The following is a 21,996-nucleotide window of genomic DNA, read 5'->3' on the forward strand; positions in this document are numbered from 1 at the left end:
ATTATGTTCACAGAGATTGTATATTCATAATGGTATTGTTGTTTCCTCATGCAATTACAATGCATTCATAAAATTACATCTGTTCTAAATTGCATTCACTGGGCAAAATAAGCTAGTGGCTACAGTGTTACAATAACCCTGTCTGGAAATGTAATCATTTGTTGGTGTGATCTGATTAAAATAAACATTAATATCACTGAGCCATGCCACAGTCAAGGGCAAGGTAAGTGTGTATGTGTGCATCTACAGTGTGTGCGAGCAAGTGTGCGTGTGTCGATTAAAAGAGAAAGGGGAAGAAAAAATAGAAAAAGCACAAACAGAGCCGTGTTGACACTGCAGGATGCTCATGTTCAGCAGACACACTGGGATCATATTCTGACTGTTAACTGCTTCATTAAGCCCATCATCACAGCAGTGCTCGCTGAGAGACTAGTGAAACAACATGTGTCCATCCTTACAGCTGACCCAGGAAAACCATTTAATTGACTGAATGAACATGCAGTAACTCTTTATACCGAGTCTTATTTACAGATGTTTTAATTCTGTCTTTTGCAGTACAATCCAAAGAATGCAAATGATGAATTCAAGGAAAATAAAAAGGAAACAACCTTCTCTCTAAGACGAAAAATTCAACATCATTTCCGAAAAAGAAATCTGTGCATAAAAGTTGACGACAAACTTTGACAAGCCCTCTAGAGAATGAAAACTGTTTCTCTAAATGAGTGACTGCCTATTGGAATGAAAAGCTGTGAAGAGAAAGAAATAAAGGAGTAATTTGAGGGCAGATTATAGAAATATTACAGAAAAGAGAGTAATAATGAAGTTTGCAAGCTAGAGCCGTGTTTTGACAGATAAACAGCAAGTCGGCGTCATCATCTCCTAATTTCATTCCTTCATTTGGACAAACATAAGTAATATATAGCATTAATTACCCTATTTAGCAGATAGGAACCTCATTGGCTTTTTAAATGTTGCATTAAATACATAACTCATCTCTTCCCACTGCAATTAACATCAGAACATCACACTCATTTCCATTTTAATGACTTCCCAACAATACGCCACCTTTGATGATAAGGCAACATAATGTCAACTTCATTCTGGGCTGGCAGTGAATGTGTAATGAACTTAACGTGATCATTAGTGCTGTTAATTATCTTTCTAATATGAGGACACAGATATGATTATGGAAACTGCATTCGCTGATGAAATAAATCTCTAGGATTGTACTGAAGCTTGACTTAGGATGCAGGCTGCCTATCAGTCTCTATATTCTCATTCATTACCTACCGTCGGCTTTAAAATTCTGTTTTGTTCAGTAAAAGTAGATATCTGACACCCGGAAACTCTGCTCACTGCTCAGTAAAAATGCAATACTATGGATACAGTGACTGAAAAGACTCCACATAAGCTCATGACTTTCCAAATAAAGGTCATAAGTTGATGATCCAGAAATTAATTAATGACTCACTTGTTTGTTCATGAGGATGAATGGCTAAATGAGCGCACTGGCTGACCATTACCGAAGATCTGAGTATCATTTTTTGAACGCTCGCTGCATGCTGCAACCTACTCAGAGCAAAGTGGTGCAACACACTGCAGAGAGGGAGAAGGCAAACATCCCTCCCTCTTCTTCTCTACCTCTCAGATGGAAAAACAATTCATCACCCATTTTGATAGCCTGTCAAAGACTGATATGATAAAGAATAACATCAAATGAATAATGTTTTCATCAGATTGGTACCAATATAATTGCCAACCCGATTTCTGTGGGCAAGAGATGTGCACAAACAAGAACACACGCACACACGCACTTTGTGGAGGTGAGACAGACACACAGACGCGGTAATTTCATGCCTGTGTGCCTGAGTAATATGTCCCCGCTTCCTGCTCCAGATGGCTCGACGTCTTAAGCGTTGTGGGGGAACTAATGATGTGGGCCACGTGTTTCGGGGGGAAAAACAACAATAAACGCGTCTTTAACCTTCAGCCGCAAACAGTGTGTTGTAGTGAGTGTTCCCATGGATAGGCCTAACAGATATCAATTACTATGCCCACTCAGGGGCAATCAGCTGTAATAATCCAAATCCATTTAAAGAAATAATCAAACACCCCCACAGGGCTGGACGGCCCACAGCACAAACACAGCAGTGACTTTGGGATTGAGTGTTTGGGCTCAGTGTACTGGGATAGAGATGATCCTGGGAAAAGGTGACCCCACAGTCAACACATCGTCCAAGCACTGACTTAACACGAGTATTGTATTTACCTCGACCGTTACTGAAGCTTTGTTTGGTCTGCCCCAAGCTGAGCGAACTGCATTGCTGATCATACCAAACGACTTCTGAGTACTGCTCTCCACCTTCTTCTTCTGAGATTCTACAAAGATGAACAAAATTTTAATGTCAAGATCACGGGCCTAACATTCAGACATCTTCTCCATCTGCAGTTATTAGTATAATGAGTGCTAACCTATGTGTAGCAGCCAGGCTTTGTGTGCCATCTCCTCCCAGAGAGGGCTGATATCAGTCATGCTGACAGACCCTTTCTTCGTTCTGTGTGTCGCTGAGATCTCGATCTTATATGTCTCTTCAAGCATGTGTTGCCTCTCCACCATGACCTTTGACCAACAGGCCTCTGCTAAGGACACTAGTTCTCTGCCATCTGTGCACACACAAACACACATTTGTTTCGAGCTTTTAACCCAAAAGGCAGGATGACACAATGAAGTTAAATAAACCCTGCAAACAAATTCTTGGGCATCATACCTGTGGTGGTGTCTGCTCTTTTTCTGAGGCCTGCAGGATGTTTGACTTTGGTAGGAAATAGGTGAAAGGATAACGACCTCTTCTGACGTTTTTGCACAGAACATCCAAATCCGTCAGGGTAGCTACAACATAAGTGTGACAGTGTGAATTAAAAGTGGATGCTAGCTTCATCTACATGTTTGTCTGTGTGGTTTCAAAAATTACCTGCCAGATCGTATCAGTAACAGACAATGAAGAAGGCATGAAATAAAGTTCACGTTTGCATTGTAAGTTGCCATGACAACATCCCAGCGTTCCATGAAGGTCTGTAATGTCCTGATGACTCCTTGCTTTTCTTCTTGGGAATTACGCGGTTGAGACAAGAAATAAAGCAGGACTTCATTGGTGCACGAGTAGAGGGCAGACACCATCTTCTCTTTCTGAGTTTGGCCTTTCTCCAGAGCCTGGAAATATTATTTAGACATTTTTGGTGAACTTTATTTTCCCATGTTAAGTAATTATATATATTAAGTATCTATATGAGGTGTTTCTACATCTTCTTCTCACCACCACAATCTGATCTGTGAGGAAGTTGAGCAAAGTGTCAGAGTCTCCCAAGAATGTTCCACTGTAAAGTTTGTGCAGCAGAGTCTTAGTGAAGAGCACCACATTCTCCATCAACATGCCCATCAGTCCTTCACGCCTCTTATTCGAGTCTGTAAGATATGAAAGGTCATTCACATGAGATACTTTAATGAATAGTCAGGTCAGTTTCGGGTTTGAGGAAACATGCATGAACAATCGACCTTGTGAGTTGAGATGAGTGTTGTTTTCATCGTCATGGCTGAGCATGTGAATGATGTCCATCATCAACTCCAGTAGCTCCGTCTGGAAAATCTTCCTCTGTTCCAGCGATGCACCATCAGGGCAAAACTGAAACATTTATATATATATATATATAACTGGTTAGAAAACATGACGCAGCTAAAAACAACAAATGTGTTAACATTTTAATATGTGAAGATTATTTCCTCTATTACACCTGATTGTGAGGGAAACATATTTTTCCACTGTCATCTCAAGTGTAGGTGGTGCTAGTTGTGGTGTGCGTGTGGCTAACTGAAAACACAATTACAGAAACCTGGATTTCTTTGCCTATAGCTGTTCTCTCCATACTAACAGTGAATGAGTTCATCAACAGAACCTTGGCTCTGCCTTATTCTGTAACTGAGCAAAGGGTGGCACCTTCTGGAGAAATGAGAGTTTTGCAGTATACCAAAGAGCATTTTCAGTGGGATGCACATTGGCAATACTATCTGGAGCATGTATGTGTACAAATGCAGACATAAGTAAGAGATATCTATGAGCTATACAACATGAAGGATTTCTTGTGTTAATGTGCATATGGATTCACCTCCAGCAGCAGAAAAGGAGGATATGCGCTGGTGTTGGCAGAAACATTAAGGAGACTGTCCATTAGCAGTATTCGAATGAAGTCGCACACTGGCTTCCTGGTTTGACAACTTTTGAATGTGTCCTGATCGTCCCTCACTGGGGAAGGCTCAGCAACACTCTGAAAGACATGACCACACCAGTGAGTAAGACTAGAGATAATGGAATATTGAAGGGCTTCATGAACAGAGGACATACAAACCGCTGAGCTGTCCAGAGGGTAAACAGTTCCAGCGAGTGCATGGAGGAAATCTGGAGATACCCACAGTGGGTCTCTTGGCCGAAGGTTATGGAGAAGACAAAGAAACTGCATGACACTTGCTGGGAGCTGCAACTCCCAGGATGCATCAGTGCCTGGCGTGCACTTCAATGGAGTAACAGGCTGGAGAGGAAAATGTATTACACGTTACCAATTTGGGGTGAAAAATACTGAGGAGATGCAAGATTTTTACATTCTTACCTGAGTAATGACAATTTTGACTAACTCCAGCAAAATTGTGACAGCTTCAACAGAGAACTGATGAGCAGGAGCTTCTGCTTCACTGTCAATCATTGACTGTAGGGTATCATCCAAATGCACCTGTAGATGAAATGTAATATAAAAATATTATGACTGAGATGAGGATGAAGATTATTCTGATAAATTCCTAAAAACTCTCACCTTCCCATCCACAGTGTGACGGGTTGTCTTCTCTAATAGCAAAGCAGCCAGAGCTTCATACACCTGAGGCAGGTGAGAGTGTCTGATCAGCAGCCCCCGTAGAAGATAGAACCCTCGACATGAGGTGCTGGGGTTCTCGTATGACCATGAATGGGCTTGAAGTTTGTCTGGAGTCATAGCAAGAAAAGAAAGATTTTGGATGAATATAGGACACACAAAATATTCAAAATCTTAGAAGACTATGAATTTAAGGTGTTCAGTCATACTAATACTGGTAAACTATAAACTATAATTTCAATTAATATACTTAAGGCTGATATTTATGAATGCAAAATCATATTCAGTTATAATCTAACTCACAAATTACTAAATATTTCATAAATCTTATAATACCTAAATGATTTCAATAGAATTTAATATATTTTTTCTAACTTATTTAATCAATGTTGTGTATAAAAATATAAAAATAACTTTAATAACATGATAGTGGTTCCACTGAAAGTAGCAAAATTATATCTAATCAGTTTTCTGCTTCATTATGAGGAATTATCCAACCTTACCCATGACGGTAACGGGTTCTGCCATGCCTTTAATGAGTGCTCCTGGGAGCACGCTTTCTCTGAAGTTGCTCTGCTGGTCCGGATTGAAAAGAAAGTGTGTGAGCAAGACGAGACCCAGTTTCAAGGTAGAAGGGTGAAGATGGGGCTGAAGGAAGAGCAGGAACCAATCACTGCCCAGGGAATCAAACGCTTGTTTCTGCTGACTAGTGTGGAATAAGACATAACAGACTAATTCAGTTAGTGCTTCTGGCATGGTATTATGGCACATGAAAAACTGGGAAAATGGGTTTTTGTTCCAGTTTTGAAAATAAACTGTGACAGAAGATACTCACTCTTTGGTTAGAAGGCTGTCTGAGTCGAGGATTTCACAAAGTACCAGTAACAGCTGGTTGCGGATCCAGATGAGGCTGGCTGGACCAGTGCTCTGAGCTACAGCACAGACAGGACATGTCATTCATGAGTCATGTAAGACATTGTATAAGTCGGGGTTGTGTGTGGTCTACCATGTGTGTACCTGGTGTTTCCAGGGAAAGATCACTGTCAGATATCTCCATGTCTTCAGTCTTGTCACTAAGTGGAGGCAGTGTGTAGACCAGGAAGAGCCCAAGTCTGACAAACATTATAAAGACACATTATAAATATAGAGCTGTTCCTAACTACTTAATGGATCTGATATTTTTATGTTAAAACAGTATAACAGGAGAACTTGTGCACGTACACACAGGATATATTCCAAGACTGTACCTGCTCATGTCCAGGGGGGTGAAGTGAGCTTTTAGGAGGGATGAAATAACACTGGAAATGACCGCAACCTTCCGAAAGTTTACATTGGGATCAGACAGCTCAAAGAGCAGCTTTGGTAGCAGGCCTATAGAGTGCATGACCTCAGCACTCTTGCTGTCACTGTTGAGGATAGCGAGAAAAACAGAGAGAGCATTAATATCAATCACAGTCTGTTCCCACAGACAGATAATCTAATTCAGGAATCCATGCACATGTTCAGTCATGCTCCTCTCCTCAGCCTCTGTGACTGATTCTGTTGAACATTTCTGTGATATTGATGACAGACCGCTGCAGATTTTGACAGAACAGCCGATGAAGTGTGTCGTCACTCCCAAACAAAGGCCTCTTTATTGTGTTACGTAACTTTTTAGCCATGTGAGTTAAAAATGAATTGGATTAAAGCTACAACATATTATCTGTGAACTTTTCACACGCTGATCACTTCGGATGACTTTACCTTGAGGATTTCAGGATCTCAGTTAAGTGGTTCAGAACTAAAAGGTCCAAATTCTCAGATGTGTTCTGCCACACCTGAAAACACGGAGCAATGAAAAAGAAACAAACTATCAGCTTCCAAAAGCAATTTAAATATTTCCAAATAAATACTGGCTGGACAAGAATATCCCATCTCCCTAAATCCACTGAATGTTTCTGCAAAGACTTTGATGCTTACCTCGAGGTCACACAGCAGCGCTTGGAAAGCAGGTGTGTTTTGTAGGCAACCAGATTCAGAGCTCAGCTCCACTGAATTTGCAAGATACAGAACCAACTGAAGGGTTCTGTTGCTGACCAGACTTCTCTTCATCTTCAGCAGGAAAGCTAACAGCTACAATGAGAGATAATTACAGGTAAAGAGCAGAGTTGTTTTTGTTGTGTTTATACGCAATGTGTAACCATTCCAGTGACTTTAAGCATAATTCAGCAGACCTTGTATCCGTTGATGCGTTTCATTTCCTCTTGCATGGCAGAGTTGGTCTCCAGCACAGAAAGCAGAACTTTAACAGTTGCATACAAAGAGCTGTCATCTGGAGCCATTGCAACAAGAGTGAGAACAACTGCAGGCCCACCAACATACAGGAAAGCATTAGGTGCACTGCGAGGAGTGAATGTACGCACACCTAGAGGGAAGAAGCCAGGAGTTCAGAAAATGTGCCTCAAAGAATCAATTAAAGCAGAAATAAGCTTTTAAAATATTATTACCAAAATGTCCAACCAGCGCTGCTCCTATGGTGCGAGCTGTACCACTCAGGTGCTGGCTGATGTTTCGTGCAAGGAACACAGGCGTGGAGTGATCACGAGAAGTTATCCCCATCTGTAATTTGACACACTGATTGCTACTCTGTGTGAAAACAACATACACATCGGTTCTAAGTGGCACCTTACCTCTTTAGCAATCAGTCTGCAGTCCACCTCATTGTAATCCTCTCTGATCTGTACAACAGTCGTTAATGTAGAAATTGCTGGGTTGATACCAAATGAAATCCTTTCCTCAGGAACCAGCCTGAGAGGGAGAGACTCTGGCTGATCACCTGGAAACAAATACAGAGGTAAGAAAACACTTATCAGAAAAGTTAAAACAATGAGGCTAAAGAAGAGGAACTCTGTCTTTCCATGAACATGAAATCAATGTTTTAACTAGAGAAAAGTGTCATGTCAGTAACTTTTGACTGTCTCAGTGTGAGTACTATGCTTCTATATTGAAGCGCATTGTCTGTTCTGCAGAGAAACTAATGCGAGCATGCAAAGCACCGTGACAACATAATTACCTGCATGACACAGCAAGGGGGGAAGAAATAGTAAATAATACAAAGAACGTCCATAAAGAATCTAAAGAGAAATGTTATCTTTTACCATGACCAGATCTTATTGATTCTATACACCTCAAAGGCCCTTATCCATGACGACTTAAAAATAAATGAGAAATACTCTCCTAACTCACCTGTGTTACGCAGAGCCAGAAAGTTGCCTAGATAGGCAGTGCCTTGGGTGTATATGACACCCACTGCCTCCGGACTCAAAACCTCTTCAAAAAGGTAAGAAGGACCCACTCGCCACACAAGAGCCGCATGTTCCTTCCAGAGAGCTGGTGTTCCTATCAGTCCGTACACATCAACCACAGCTGTCGGGTCCATGGAGACACACTGACCAGGGAAAGGCTGAATATACCTCATCTGACAGAGAATGCACAGGCATTACTTCTTCTGAACATGGAAGTGTGTATGATACATGAATATGTAACTACCACATTACACCTGGAATCACTTTTATCATCAGCTCCTCATACCTTTCCTGTCCCCAACGCCTTGCCATTGAAGTATGCTGAGGTCATACAGCTCTTCTTCACGTCTTTGGACATGACCACAGCCAGATGGTGCCACTGACCTGGGACCAGCATGCTGGAGCAGCGCAGCCTCAGTGATGCAGGCAAAGAAGTGGGAGTGCAAACTTCTGGCTCCATCATATCTAACATAACAGACATGGAGGAAGACATTCAAACATCACTTTGCTGTATAAATCACGTGTTTAACAATTGTATTATAAGAACAGAATGGAAAAAGTAGCTGACAGTTGATGAGGATGGCTAGAAAAAAAATCGGAATAATCAATAAATGTTATGCTATATTCACAATTGGCAAATACTGGCTGAACTTTTACAGCTCTTACCCAGGAATGTAAATGCCTCCTCCTCCGTGGAAATTACCAGACAGCCATCATAGGCTGAGAAGGAGATTGACAGGCAGATGTACTGTTGTTCAGTCCGGGACATGTGGCGAACCACTGACAACAGACGGATTGGGTGTGAATCACAGGCTGAACTGAACCTGTTGATCTGGAACCAGCAGGAAAACGAGAGACCAGCTATAGGTGGAAAACCCCTGCAGTCTAAAACATGAAAGGGGGAGGATGTGGGATTGTATTAAGATTTATTAACAAATATGACACTATCACTTATTTAGAATAATTACTTACCTCCTCCAATTCCACCTGTTGAAATTGAATCAGCAGTCACTCCTTTCACTGTAGCCAGAGAGGGAAGGAAGAGACAGCTGCGAAGCACACCATCACATACCAGCAAATTAGTGAATTACTGATGTTCTTATATTTACACTTGATTAGCATTACTTATTGGTACTGCAAAAGTTATTTAGTCACAAGTCCAATTGCAGGGAAACACAAAAACCCAGTAAAACAAGACTCACCCATATCCACTCTCACTCATGTCAAACTCTACAAAGGCAGGTGAGGAGGAGACTCTGTGTGGTCTGAAGGTGCGCGGTGATGTCATGGATACCAGACTAATGATCTGATGGACGGGGATTGAAGAACCAACTGTGGATTCACTGTGAGCTGTAGACTGCAACAAGCTGAAGGTCCGCTTCAGAGTCTTTACTGAAGATCCTGCTGCACCATCTGTCTCTGTTTCTAAGACCAAATTGATGTGGATTCAATAAAATGTTACAAAGACCATGAATGTAGTCATTGTCACAAAACAATTGATTACCATTTAATGCAGGAGCTTGCTGTGTTTGCGTTGCTGTTTTGTCTGCCAAGCACATAAGAGGGTCTCCTAAACACAGGAACTTTCTGAGGAGGGAAAAAAGAGCATGTCAGATCTTGCCAGAGTAAATATTGAGAAGGAATTGCATTCCAATAAAGAAAATGCATGTGTTCAAACATCAGAGACAGTGTATGTCTGACCTGAAGTCTGAATGTGTGATGGACTGGGAGGAGAGCTTTTCCAAGATACGTGTAATAGGTAGATGTAACGGGTGGTTTGGAATCAACAACATGCTCTGACAGTGGACCAGGAGCGTGGACAACAGCCCGCCCTCGCACATTATCTGCCGGTTTCGCTCAGGTTTGACCATGGCCTGGACATGGTTTGCCAATGAAACCTGGATCTCCATAGAGAGCTGGGGAAGAGGGAAACAAAGTTAGCTGTGGCTCTATTGTGTAGAAAATATTATGCAACATAAGGGACTGTAACATGTTCAGTCTAGAAATGTACCTGTGGGTCCTGGGGAGTAAACACTGCAGGAAGGAGAGTCATCATAACTCTGACTGCTCCTGGATGAAGAATAACATGATCACGAGTGAACCTACTGTGGGCCAAGCAAAAAACAAGAAAAATATGGGTTTATATTTATAAAATAACTTATAAGACTCTCCAACAAAACTACAATTTAGATTTGAGAGTCGAGAAAATCAATTAATATGCCTGAGTTTTCAATCCCCTTCAAATGGTTACATATATCCACCTGGAGTGAGACTCTGTGCAGACTGTAGAAATACTTGAAGCTGTGCTCCTGGTTCCTCCCTGTGTGTCCACCACTGACTGTGGGCTTGATCCTGCACGGGCAGGGGGGGACCCTGAACACACAACTTCGTATCCTGCTGGTCTATTTAGTTTCTCTTTATCTACATCAGACCCACTCTCGGGCTCTAGTCCCAAGTTTAATTCTTGAGAAGAGAAGGCACCTGCTGCAAACTGGTCAAGAAACGAAAGCAGCTTTATACAGATCCGAAGAGTAACAGGCAGATTGTGCTGCAGTGTGGTGGAGTTAGAGGAGGGAGCTTCAGCAGCTTCTGCCAAATCAACAAACTGGTGGAAGCTCTTTCCAGGAGCCCGACTGTCCCCTGCAGTCTCAGGACAGGGGCCCTGCTCAGCATCCCAGGTCTCTTTCTTGGGGCTTTCAGTGTGGAAGCAGCCGAGCTGGAGCAGAGCATCTGCCAGCCTTTCATAAAAGCCGCCAGTCTCAAAATGGTGTGCATTCACTGTGTGAAGATGCACAGCCAAGGCGATGATGTGAAAAGCAAGGAGGAGGAGGTCCAGCAGCTTTTGATGCCCCAAGGACTTCCACACTTCTCCTTGTGGAGGGTCAGACAGAGCTCCATCCATGTCAATCACCAGAGACAGCAGTCCGGTGAAGCCTCCTGCTCTCCTGAAGGCGTCCCAGCTGTTGGGACTCTCCAGGACCTTCAGCACAGACTGAAATACATAAGAGGGGAGTCACATAAACAGTGACATGTGGAATCAACAAATATGCTCAAACCAATCATACATTCGACAAAGAAGGTTCTTTTTACTATAGTTGAAAGTAAATGTATTGTGAAGTATTTTGATTTTTGATATTTTGATACTTTGCTTTTGCTCCCAGCTAAAAACACCTCTCTAGTCAATTAAAACAATGTCATGAAAAATAGATGAAACACACAGATATATCATAAATCATTTTTGGTAACTAGTTTTTGGAGGTGAACAAAATAACATTAGTTTTATTCAATTTAAAGAGCTAATCCATCAGGTAGGTAATGTGTGAGGCAGAACGCAGAGGGAAATGTGATTAACTGAAACTGGAGTAATCACAATGGCTCTCAACACTTGCCAACCCAGGTCGTACCCAATCTGATTGCCACTTGCCTTAACCATGTTAGCACAAAGAACAGACACACACAGAGACACACACACACTTCTGCATGCATGCACATTGCACAAACAAGCAATCTCAAGCACTCACCCACATTGAATACACACAATATCTGCAAGTGCTCCTCTTGCTGCCATCTATAAAAATGGACACATACAGTAGGTGTGTAACTTAGTTAAGCTTAATTAGATCTCTGTCCCATTCACTGATCCGATAGAGGTGGTAATCTTCATAGTGCCACAGCACAAAGCTGCTGGCCTAATCAAATTGGCCTAGAGTTAACAGCTAAACCTGTTTTAGCAAATCAATCTGCATTTATCTGAAATGTAATCAGGGTCCCACATGCTAAGAAAATAAATTCACTAGCTTATTATGTTTTAAGTGCATTACAATTGGTTATGGTTTGATGTAGAGTGGAGACTTCATTCTCAGTTCAGCTGAGATCACTTGTGTTTCTGGATGTTTGTAAGCCGCCGTCTACTACTTTGAGTGCATGAAAAATTCAAGTACCTGCAAAAGGTCCCACTTCAACCTGAGTTCCTGCTGTGTTGAGGAGCAGATGGCTCCTATGGCTGTACTCATGAACTCTTCTGGGTTTATCTCAGCTAGCTGCTCCAAAATACTCAGAGTGGGACCTCGATACTGATCTTCATCCAAGAAGATCTTTATGTAGGGAACCATCCCAAGGTCTCGCACTGACACTGGAATAAACATGCAAAAAAACGTAAGTATACAACAGTGTTTTTTGCCTGAACATAAGCTTAAGAGAAGTGACAGAGCATGGACAATGGAGATGAAATGAAGTGCATGTACCTGTGTTTTTAATTGAACGCAAAGTAAGTGTTGACACAACTTGAAGCATACAGGTAGTGAGCAATCTCTCACGGTCTTCCACAGATGGCACTGTCTGGGGATCTAAAGAGCACAACATCACAAGACGTTTTCCAGACACTGTCAAAAGGATTTCATTTAGAAATTAAAACCATAAGTACTCAATCATCCTGCGTTCAATTGAATGATAATGGGTTGTTTGTTAGTAACTGTACAATTGTGATAATGTTGATTCATACTTATTTGAGAGGAGGACACAACTCCAGCCTTCCTGAGGATCTTAGCTCTCCTACGAAGTTCCCCGAGCAGCAGCTCTAGAAGACCCCAGTCACTCAACACTTCACCTAGCATACCACTGTGCAATGTCATCCTAGAGAGCAGGAGATGGATCTTATTCAACATACATCAAGGGACAAAAAGGTATTTGGTGTAGGAGCAAGAATATCCTCAAACACGGCTCACCTATGAAAGCATTTAAGAGCAACCACTCCAAACACTGTTCCCACCACCCCTCCAGCCAGAGCCCCAGCCCAAATCTGCTTCAGCACACCAAGTAGTGCACGTAAGGCCTCATGGGGAATGTAGTTCAACTTAAATACCACCTGTCGAAAAGGAAGGAAGGAAGGAAACCCAGCATTTAATCAGACCTCATACACATGATGTATCAAAGAAACAACACATGCTTGAGCTTTACTGTCAACTGTAGAAATCATACCATCTCCAGCAGTGAAAAGAAAAGTTTTTGGGCAGGTGCTGGTTTACGCCACACACAGGCAGCCACCTGAGCCATCGACTGGACAGTCCACTCCAAGAGAAAGAAATTGGCCGGATCCCTCTCCCAAATTGTCTGCAGGGTTCGAAGAAGCTGGCAGCTCATCAGAGAATCGTGGGAACGCAGCAAGGAGGCCTGCAGCAGCTGGAAGGCCTTCAGGTTCTTTACTGCTAAACCTAGAAACAGAGGTTTCAGTTATTTAAAACAGGTCAGATTGAATAAAATAATGTCAGTATTAGTTGTAGTTGCTTAACTTTTTGGAGGATGTATTCTTGTTTTAGTCAGCTTGAGGTCAATTTAGCTAAAAGATGTTTTGAATGTTAAGCTTGATTTTATCAGATTTTGCTCGGGCAAGGCCAGTCAGTCAATTTCATAGAAAGAGGAAACCTGATAAATTACAAACAACCTTTAACACACAGCACATGCTGAATCCCATAAGTCAATTGAGTTACACATACATAGATAGATTGAACAAACAACATAACATGCATGAAAGGACAGAAAAGGTCGCATAATCTGCCTTGATAGAGTTTGTTTGCTGTATTGTCAAAATATTTAGAGAAGGTCTTAGATTTGAAAACCAAAACTCACTTGTGTTTGTCGTAAACATGAATATATACTTGGTTAGGGAAAGGATTCATTTTCACGCTTAATCAAAATTGCATTTAATTCAAATAAGATCAGTACAAAACTATCCCCCGACCCTCGTCTGGAATGACATCTACTCCTCAGTGTGATAGATGCATCCTCTGTATGTTTGGATAGGTACGTATGTGTTTATTATGGACACTCTATTTATGAGTGTTGGATGGAGGTGTGTGTGCACCTATGATAGATGGCTGGTTGCTGTAGGCCAGTGGTGAATGGATGTGGGGCATCCTAACAGAGTTAGAGGGGAAGCCTCCACTTCATCATCCTAGACATAATCACCTCAGCTTCCTGTTAACGTGAGGGGCGTTGTGCACTGCAGCGGGGTAGCGATGCGGGAGTGAGGAGTCGGGGTGTGTGGGAAATCAAAGAAAGGGAAAAGGGGGTGGTGCACTTTTAGGTGGTTTATGTGAGGGCTAAAGTGCAAAGGAGGGATGAACTGTGTGGTCATTTGGGGGGCACATCCCCCTCCCCACGCCCCCATCTTTGCTGAGCCATGCAAAGATAATAATTAGATGGTTTGGAGTGTGCATTTGGAGGGGATGGTTGAGAGTTTATCCTCATGGTACAATAAACCGTTAGAGCTAATTAGGGGGTAATAGCCAGAGAATAACAATGCAGATCTTGTGTTGAAAACTTGACCTACCTTTGGTAAGTGCTGGATCAAACTTGAAGCCCGGAGGCTGGGGGTTGGTGACACAAAGAGCCACTTTTAGCTCTGTTTTTCCGAGCAGAGTGAAAGATGCAATGAGAGCCAGCAACTCCTCCACAGGCTGAAAATGATCCTCGGACACACCCTCCTCACAGCTTATGATGGTATCATGATAAAAGACATAAGGTAAAGGTAAGTGATGTCTTTTTACTGACTAAGAGCAAAACACATTTAATTTCTCAGAATGTCTATTTACCTTAACCTTTAAAAAGTAGATCAAAATCGAATTCTTTTGATGTCTTTTCACATCTTTAAACAAGTTTGTCCCTTTTTGACAGATTCCTTTACATCTAATCCTCAACTCACATAGTGTTTCATTAGTGTTCTGTTTATGCCCTTTTGTCTTACCGTGTGAGGATGTTCTCAAGGGCCTGGTAGCCGCTGTTGGTGTCAAACTCAGTGAAGAGAGCGGCATTGATGGGATAGGTGTCTCTAATGAAGCTAAACACCGCTACAGCCACTTCAGCGAGCAGCGGTCCAGAGACGTCAGCACCGATATGAAGCAGATTCTGGATGCAGATCCGCACACAGTTCTTGCCTAATTTGAAAAAGCCAGCGTTCTTGGTAAGTGAAGTCGTTATTGCTGTGAGATGTACAGCACATTAGAACAGAGTCAACACATTCAAAGTTTCCAATTCAAGCAATGGATCACAAATAAGTAATGTCCATCTTTTGAAAAACCGTAAAGGGAAAAATTAGAGTATGTATATTCATTCAATATGACTAATGTAGGAAGGAGCTACAGTCACGTGAAGAAAATATCATGCTGGAAAATGCTGATAATTGATGTCCAAAATAAATCAAAGTAACAGCACATCTGAGTGAATCATTTGAGTGAATCATCTACTCACGGATGCATCATGTGAAACATACTTGCAGAGCATCTATACTTGGGTGTGTGATCATGTGTCTATGTATAATCATCCACTGAAATAAAAATAGCTCTCTGACAAAAATAAATGCAAATAAAATCTAATTATCCACTTTCTGTAAAAAATGTTTTCAAATGTTTTTTATGTGTTCAGTTCCATTAGTGTCACAGAGTTTATTCTGCCATGCCAGCCTTCAGAAGCTCTAAATGATTTAATATGAATTTAGTTAAGTTCAGTTTGTTTGTTCTCTCTACATGAATCATAATCATTCAACTTAGTTTCTGATCTGCACCCCAGTTTGAGAACCACAGTATTACAGTAAGCAGAGCTATTAAAAGGCTATGAGCTCAACAGAGATGACACTTGTCCTAATAGATTTCATTCACTTTACCTTGCAAGCTTGAGACAGTGTTGCTTGTTGCAGCAGCAGAGACTGCCTTAAGGACGCGGGAGGCTTGGTGCCTCCAGGCGGCGCTGGTCTGATCCCATAGGGATGTGAGGCCAATGATGAGACACTGCAGTTCCTGAGTTTCCACTAGTGTCACCACATTGACTGGCTGTCGACAGAGCTGGAGGAGAACCTGGAAAAGAGCAGGGGGAAGAAGTGGAGAGTGAAGCTAAAATCCAATGGAGAACAATTGAGGCAGTAGAGAGTATAGACAAGGTGAACATGCATGATGTGGATGAAAAGAGTAAACGAATGTAAATTTAAAATGAGGATGTTGCCTCAAACGACCTGGGTTAGCGGCTCCTGAAATGTGTCTTCTATGGCCGTGTTCCCCTTTTTGGCTGGCAGGCACACTAGCAGGTACAGACATTTCACCAAAGCAACAGGGAGCCCTGGATTTATACAGGACAATATATCCTTCAGAAAAAAAAACACATAAACACAGTTTACATTGAGGCATTATAATCTTAAGTGAAATAAATTCAGGAGATCAAGTCTTTATCTAAAAAGAATCCTTAAACGTATAATACGAATAATAAGCCATGTTGTCCCAGTTTTTGGATTGTTGACATATTGTGTAGAGACCTAACATTTAAAACTAACTATTACGTATAACTCACTGAGCTGTCAGCTGTCAGCAGCAAAAGGGACTTTAACAGGAGCCAGCCCAGACTTTCTCCTATTTCACACTTTCTGTTCTCGTCCAGCCTCTGGAAGAACCGCACCACCTCTTCACGAGCCCCCTCTGAAAGCACAAAATACTCAACATTCACTGAGCCATGACTGCAGAAGACTGGGGGGTCACAGACAAAGACAACAAGACAACTACATACTACGGCTGCTTCTCTTTATCATCTACTGTCACAGAAACCATCAAAATCTAAATACATACTCAAGTCAAGTAAACTAGTGTTCAACTAGAATAGAAAACAGCATATTAATCTAAAGTATTGAGGGTGGCCTAGTGTTCTTATTAGGGTTCAATTCTTTTCAAAATACATGAGTGACATTTACAACAGGAAGAAAACACACTGGAAAAGCACCACAGCACATAGAGGGGAATAGAAAGTCCCTCTGCATATATGGAAATAACCTTGCTGTATTTTCTTATGTGAGCAGTTCGCACCTGCAGGCCGATCTCTGAGTCTGCTGTGGATGTTGAGGATGACCGTGTCAGCAGTGAGAGCTGCAAGCCCCTTGACATCCAGAACTTCAAGTCTGCCACCATCCTCACAGACCTGGGATCAGAGGAGAGAGAGTCCATCAAGCAAAGATACTAAAAAAACAAACTTCTGTTCCCAAAGGTTAATATAACACAGATGTTGATATCTTTATTGAAAATCTTTTAAAATACTGAAAAGTTAGAGTTATATTGAGGCATTTTTGTCCACCCTCATTTTTGTAATGTTACATGAAATTAAATAAAATGTCATTTTTTCCTTCCATGTATTAGGGTATGTCTAAACCCTAACCCTTTTCTGGACTTTACCCTCCAGGTACTATACCTATGCATTATGATATTCAGTGTACCAATGTAACCACATTATGGTTTGAACTCAAGTGCTGTTGCTAATGCACTCCACTATAAATAATAGAAGCCAGTGCATACTATATGCTCTATTCAGTTCTATAAGAGGATATCGCATTTCACTGAGTTTGCTATTCTTAAGTGAGGCCCTATGTTCTGGTCAAATCTCTGGTCATGGGGCTTATCCGTATAGACACACACAGAACTGCACACAAACCAAAGAGCGATTACGTCTGCAGCTGTAAGCCTGATCAATGGTGTTACACACATACTCACAGATCAGTGATGGAATTTACACAGTATGTGTGCATGGGGAGGTGTCTTCATAACTGTGAGGCAGTTCAGGCACTGACAATCAACATGAGGCCTAGAGCTATGGATCTGGAGCCCCTTGGTATTTCATGTGATAGTCCATAAACTGTATAGATTTACTGAAAAACCACATACACAATTAATTCAGGGGACACAGCAGTGATGGGATCAGCTGAGGCCCAAACATCTGACTGCAACTTATGGCTAATTTAACTGTTCATTCAAATAGCCCGGAACAGTTTCTGAAATCACAGAGCCTGAGGCATCCATTTAATCTTTTCATGGTTGGGTTTTAATTAAAACTGTGGTTTCACTTTAAATTGAGATAATCAATTAATATTTTGCTAGTTGATAGTCTCCATTTATTTGCTTTAAAATGTTTGCAAAAGAAAAGAAACGAAACAACCGCCTTCGTTGATTGATGAACTGCAAAATATAAGTGAAAATGCTGAGTGGATGAACAATGAGAGATAATCTTGTCCCAGTGGTCCGTACCTGTATGTAGAGAGGCAGGACTTTGACTAGCAGCTCCTCTCTTTGCTCTAAAGGAACATGGTCAGTTCGGTGGTCGAGGCTGGAGCATGTGTAACCTCCAAGTTCCTGTATTTGCTGTCTGAGCTCTTGTGGCAGTTGAAGGTTCCTACAGGAGCCTTCTACTTTCTGCTCCTTCAACTCCACAGAGACAGACAACTCCCCTGAAGCACTCAGCTCGCCGGTTTCCTTGTTGATTCTCTCCCCTTTGACAGTCTGGTCCTGGAGCAGAACAAAAGAGAGCTGAAAATTAAACTGTTTATTTAACTTTTTCTATTTTTAGACATCCTGAGTTTATATAATACACCCACTGTCTTTTTTTCCTAGGTTTTTCTCACTTCCTCAGAGAAATTAGTCAAATCAAACCCTCTGTACTCGTCCTTTACCCACTGAGCACACCAAAACAGGTCACTGGAAGTCATGTGCCTCTTTCATTAACTCACAACCTCTTGTGAGGTCCGTCAGTATAATTGAAGGCCAATTTTCAGTAATTGGAAGGACATTAAGCCAGCGAAACTTTTGAAAGTTGAAACCCCAGATGTCTTTTCAAGCACTGCATTGAATTAATTTACCACATGTAGTTATACTATTTTATTTTATCCAGAGCAGTATTAAATTCATCAATCTATTATCTATACCACTTATTCTCAGACATTTCCAGTTCCTCGCTGACATTTGGCAAAAGGCGGTGTACACCCTGGACAGGTCGCCAGTGTATTGCATAGACCAACATATAGAGGCAATCAACCATTCACATTAACAGAGAATTTAGACTGTACAGTCAACCTGCACATGTCTTTGGACTGTGAGAGGAAGCTGGAGTACCCAGAAAAAACCCATGTGCCAACACTGATACGGGGGAGAACATGCATACGCCACACAAAAAACTAGGGGGACATGTGCAGGCAACCATTAAGAAAACCAAAACTAACTGCCCTAATACTTAAAACCGGCCTGAAGAGGACATTCAAACAATAAAAAGGTAAAAGGAGGTGCACATATGCAGAAGACAGCAAATGAGTATATTTAGTTTTTTCTAAATCAAATAGATGTGACACTGATAAAAACCCTTTAATGTCCAGGTCCGCTCAGTATTATCCCCAAAATCTCTCGACAAAGTTTTGAAAGTGGTGATGTAATTCCTCTGTGGTTTGAAGTGATTGACACAGACGGCTGCTAATGCAAGTATATGGCATTTCTCTGTGAGACTAAAGCTTGTTTCATCATTACAGTTAATTAGTTATGATGTTACAGTAACAGAAGACCTAGTCAGGCTCTCCTGTGTGAAATGAGCGTGAGTGAGAGACCGGCAGCAAGAGGCATGAGAGAATCACAAGTCATTCCTTAGTTGTAAAGCAGCACATATCTCTATTATGTCATACAGTCGATTATGTCAAAATGAAAATTAATATTATTATCGCCGGTACAGTAACACTGAGACAGTCAATTTCCCAAAGCAAAATAGTTCATGTAGCTTACAGTTAAGTCTTCATGTTCCTACCTGTACTTGTGTGAGAGCCATCTGGGAGTTTCCTCACTCTGTTTCCTCACGCTGTCATCTGTGTTGTTTTTACAACTGCGGTCTGTCTTACCATATGAAGAGGAAAAAGACAAGCAGAGACCTGCTAAGACATGACCAGCGACTACAGTGCGGACACTTCTGTAAAACTAGCCGCCTCCTACTAATCTGCAACCAGCAGACTGAACTTTGAACAAGCAGAGCAACTCACATCAGCTGGCCCGGGTCATGTGCCTCCTCACTTCCTTAGAGAAGCAGAAGTGAAAAACTGTTGTTTAGCTGGTTGGATGGGGCCCTCCCACTGTCGCTCAAGGAAGAAGCCCTTTATAGATGTGTCGTGTAAAACTGGCATGATATAGATCTGAGGGAGTGGATCTAATGATTAAAAGAAGCCAGAATAAATAAATAAGTGACTGAAAGAATATACGTTGATGCAAATCATTTGGTTTTGTTGTAAAAATAAGGTCAGATTTTTTTCTTCACATTTGTTTCACATGTTGGGCCTTCCATCACAAGGAGTGCGTTGCTGTAGTTTGAATGAGTAAAGCAGCTGCATGGAGAAAAGGAATCCACTGCTTGGATTAGTGACAGAAAATCTCAGCAGTGCCAGCATAATTTAGCTAAATAGCACCATCTAGTGGGGTTTGATAGCACAGAAAAAGATATTTTGTGTGAAGTTTCCTATGGTCAAGAATTTGTTTCCTCTTAAACCTCAACTTGAACCGAGCCTTATCCCAACTGGAACCACTGGGGAGGGGACATAATTAAGGTCTCTTAAAGCTGTATTACTAAGTTTATATTGCTTTATCAAATACTCATAACTTGCACACACTTACTTTTATGTCTGTGGTAATAATAAAAGTACATCTTTCTAAAATTGCAATACTATTATTAAGTCTAATGGGTCATTTTTATATTTGGATCGAGACTGTAATTAACCTGATGAGTTACATATTAAAAAAATAAAGCAATCATCTTTATGACCACATTATTTTACCTTGTGCACTGCATTGTAATCGATACAGTTCTTTGCACAAGATTAATATATATAGGGCAGCAATACAACTGATGAAAGTCAAATCTTCCACTGAATGGCAACTTTTCAATGGCTATTGAGATATTAAGGGCAAAAAAATGCTTATAGTGAACATAGGCTTTTTTATTTCCTGAGGGTTTAATCCCAATAAAACAGCAGGTTTAACCATCAATTATGCAGCCATTATTAATGATAGTCATTTGTTAACTGGTTTTCTCTGTTTCTCTGGCTCATTTGGACACTGAATGAAACTATCATCGCCCAATGTGAAGGAGGGCTGGGAAACATGGCCAAAAGTGTCCTCGTGATAACATTTCAGATCAAATGAATTGCAGTCGATATTTATAATAATTGCAATAAATATCAAATTCCTGAGGATTTAAGTTTAAAGAATGATTATTGCTCCTGAGTGAAGGTTTTAAAACTCTTCTATCTGGGCAGAGAATGATAAACAGAAAACATTGTACAACACTGAGGACAGACATTCCAATTATATATATTATACCTCCTCAACATGCTTGTACAATGCATAAGCAAATATTGAGGTATGTATATATTAAACCTTGATGGGGTAATTATTGATATTATTGTCTTGTCCAGTCCTAATATGAAGTCAGAAGAAACACAGTGCAAGGATTACACAGACTTTGAAAATAGATAATGTGTGTGTCACAAATGAACATTGATACCTCCACCTGTTGGATTCACCTGCTGTCTCACGACCTCCATGGCGAACTATTCCTCCATTTTCAAACCATGTCACTGCCCCCCCGTGTTGTTCAGGGACGTTACTCTTCACTCGTGTGCTTTGACTTTGTTTACTCACATTTACAGCATGTGTTAGCCTGTGTTAGCATGTGTGGCTAAAACGCTGCCTCATGACCTCTGCGTCAAACCTGCAAACGACGGTGATGACGAGAACAATCACATAATTTGACGCTCTTTCCCTCGGACGTGAACAAAATACTCATTCTAGAAAGGAATGAATTCTCATCCCTCGTATATCTTTGTATAAATAGCGATTCATAATCAATTGTTTGGTTAAATACGTCTCTTTTCAGTGTGACACCGCTAATTGACGTTTTCAGATTCTTGAAGGGACGTGGTTTGTCTACGCGCTGACGTCACGAGTCACGCGTCCACCTCTGGCCAATG

General features: G+C 41.3%; 1 protein-coding gene across 3 annotated transcripts in view; it reads right to left on the reverse strand.

Annotated features, from left to right (window-relative positions):
* The window catches only part of wdfy4 (WDFY family member 4), a 37,118-nt gene extending 15,253 nt beyond the window's left edge, over positions 1-21,865 (reverse strand). For 2 of the 3 annotated variants that reach the window (XR_011246123.1, XM_069539131.1), the window contains exons 1-42: positions 21,550-21,865; positions 19,788-20,180; positions 18,251-18,508; positions 17,042-17,153; positions 16,536-16,660; positions 16,204-16,332; positions 15,859-16,048; positions 14,944-15,133; positions 14,530-14,690; positions 13,179-13,411; positions 12,926-13,065; positions 12,703-12,833; positions 12,446-12,547; positions 12,143-12,333; positions 10,463-11,193; positions 10,213-10,306; positions 9,903-10,117; positions 9,706-9,788; positions 9,404-9,626; positions 9,174-9,250; positions 8,868-9,086; positions 8,488-8,666; positions 8,143-8,374; positions 7,587-7,732; positions 7,404-7,515; positions 7,131-7,321; positions 6,877-7,029; positions 6,661-6,734; positions 6,165-6,323; positions 5,935-6,029; positions 5,753-5,849; positions 5,421-5,623; positions 4,861-5,027; positions 4,660-4,779; positions 4,402-4,581; positions 4,162-4,320; positions 3,554-3,680; positions 3,315-3,463; positions 2,973-3,211; positions 2,769-2,890; positions 2,473-2,664; positions 2,270-2,379 (exon numbers count right to left, since the gene is read on the reverse strand). Coding sequence is in view for 2 of the 3 variants with exons in the window: in XM_069539131.1 (XP_069395232.1) it covers positions 2,270-2,379; positions 2,473-2,664; positions 2,769-2,890; positions 2,973-3,211; positions 3,315-3,463; positions 3,554-3,680; positions 4,162-4,320; positions 4,402-4,581; positions 4,660-4,779; positions 4,861-5,027; positions 5,421-5,623; positions 5,753-5,849; positions 5,935-6,029; positions 6,165-6,323; positions 6,661-6,734; positions 6,877-7,029; positions 7,131-7,321; positions 7,404-7,515; positions 7,587-7,732; positions 8,143-8,374; positions 8,488-8,666; positions 8,868-9,086; positions 9,174-9,250; positions 9,404-9,626; positions 9,706-9,788; positions 9,903-10,117; positions 10,213-10,306; positions 10,463-11,193; positions 12,143-12,333; positions 12,446-12,547; positions 12,703-12,833; positions 12,926-13,065; positions 13,179-13,411; positions 14,530-14,690; positions 14,944-15,133; positions 15,859-16,048; positions 16,204-16,332; positions 16,536-16,660; positions 17,042-17,153; positions 18,251-18,508; positions 19,788-19,808 (6,831 nt within the window). In the remaining variant the exon portion in view is untranslated. The remainder of the gene's footprint in view (positions 1-2,269; positions 2,380-2,472; positions 2,665-2,768; positions 2,891-2,972; positions 3,212-3,314; positions 3,464-3,553; positions 3,681-4,161; positions 4,321-4,401; positions 4,582-4,659; positions 4,780-4,860; positions 5,028-5,420; positions 5,624-5,752; positions 5,850-5,934; positions 6,030-6,164; positions 6,324-6,660; positions 6,735-6,876; positions 7,030-7,130; positions 7,322-7,403; positions 7,516-7,586; positions 7,733-8,142; positions 8,375-8,487; positions 8,667-8,867; positions 9,087-9,173; positions 9,251-9,403; positions 9,627-9,705; positions 9,789-9,902; positions 10,118-10,212; positions 10,307-10,462; positions 11,194-12,142; positions 12,334-12,445; positions 12,548-12,702; positions 12,834-12,925; positions 13,066-13,178; positions 13,412-14,529; positions 14,691-14,943; positions 15,134-15,858; positions 16,049-16,203; positions 16,333-16,535; positions 16,661-17,041; positions 17,154-18,250; positions 18,509-19,787; positions 20,181-21,549) is intronic. The other variant, XM_069539132.1, reaches the window with a different exon arrangement.
* Positions 21,866-21,996: the final 131 nt, after the last annotated feature.

Source organism: Paralichthys olivaceus, chromosome 14, assembly GCF_024713975.1.
Source record: "Paralichthys olivaceus isolate ysfri-2021 chromosome 14, ASM2471397v2, whole genome shotgun sequence".
Taxonomy (NCBI): Eukaryota; Metazoa; Chordata; class Actinopteri; order Pleuronectiformes; family Paralichthyidae; genus Paralichthys; species Paralichthys olivaceus.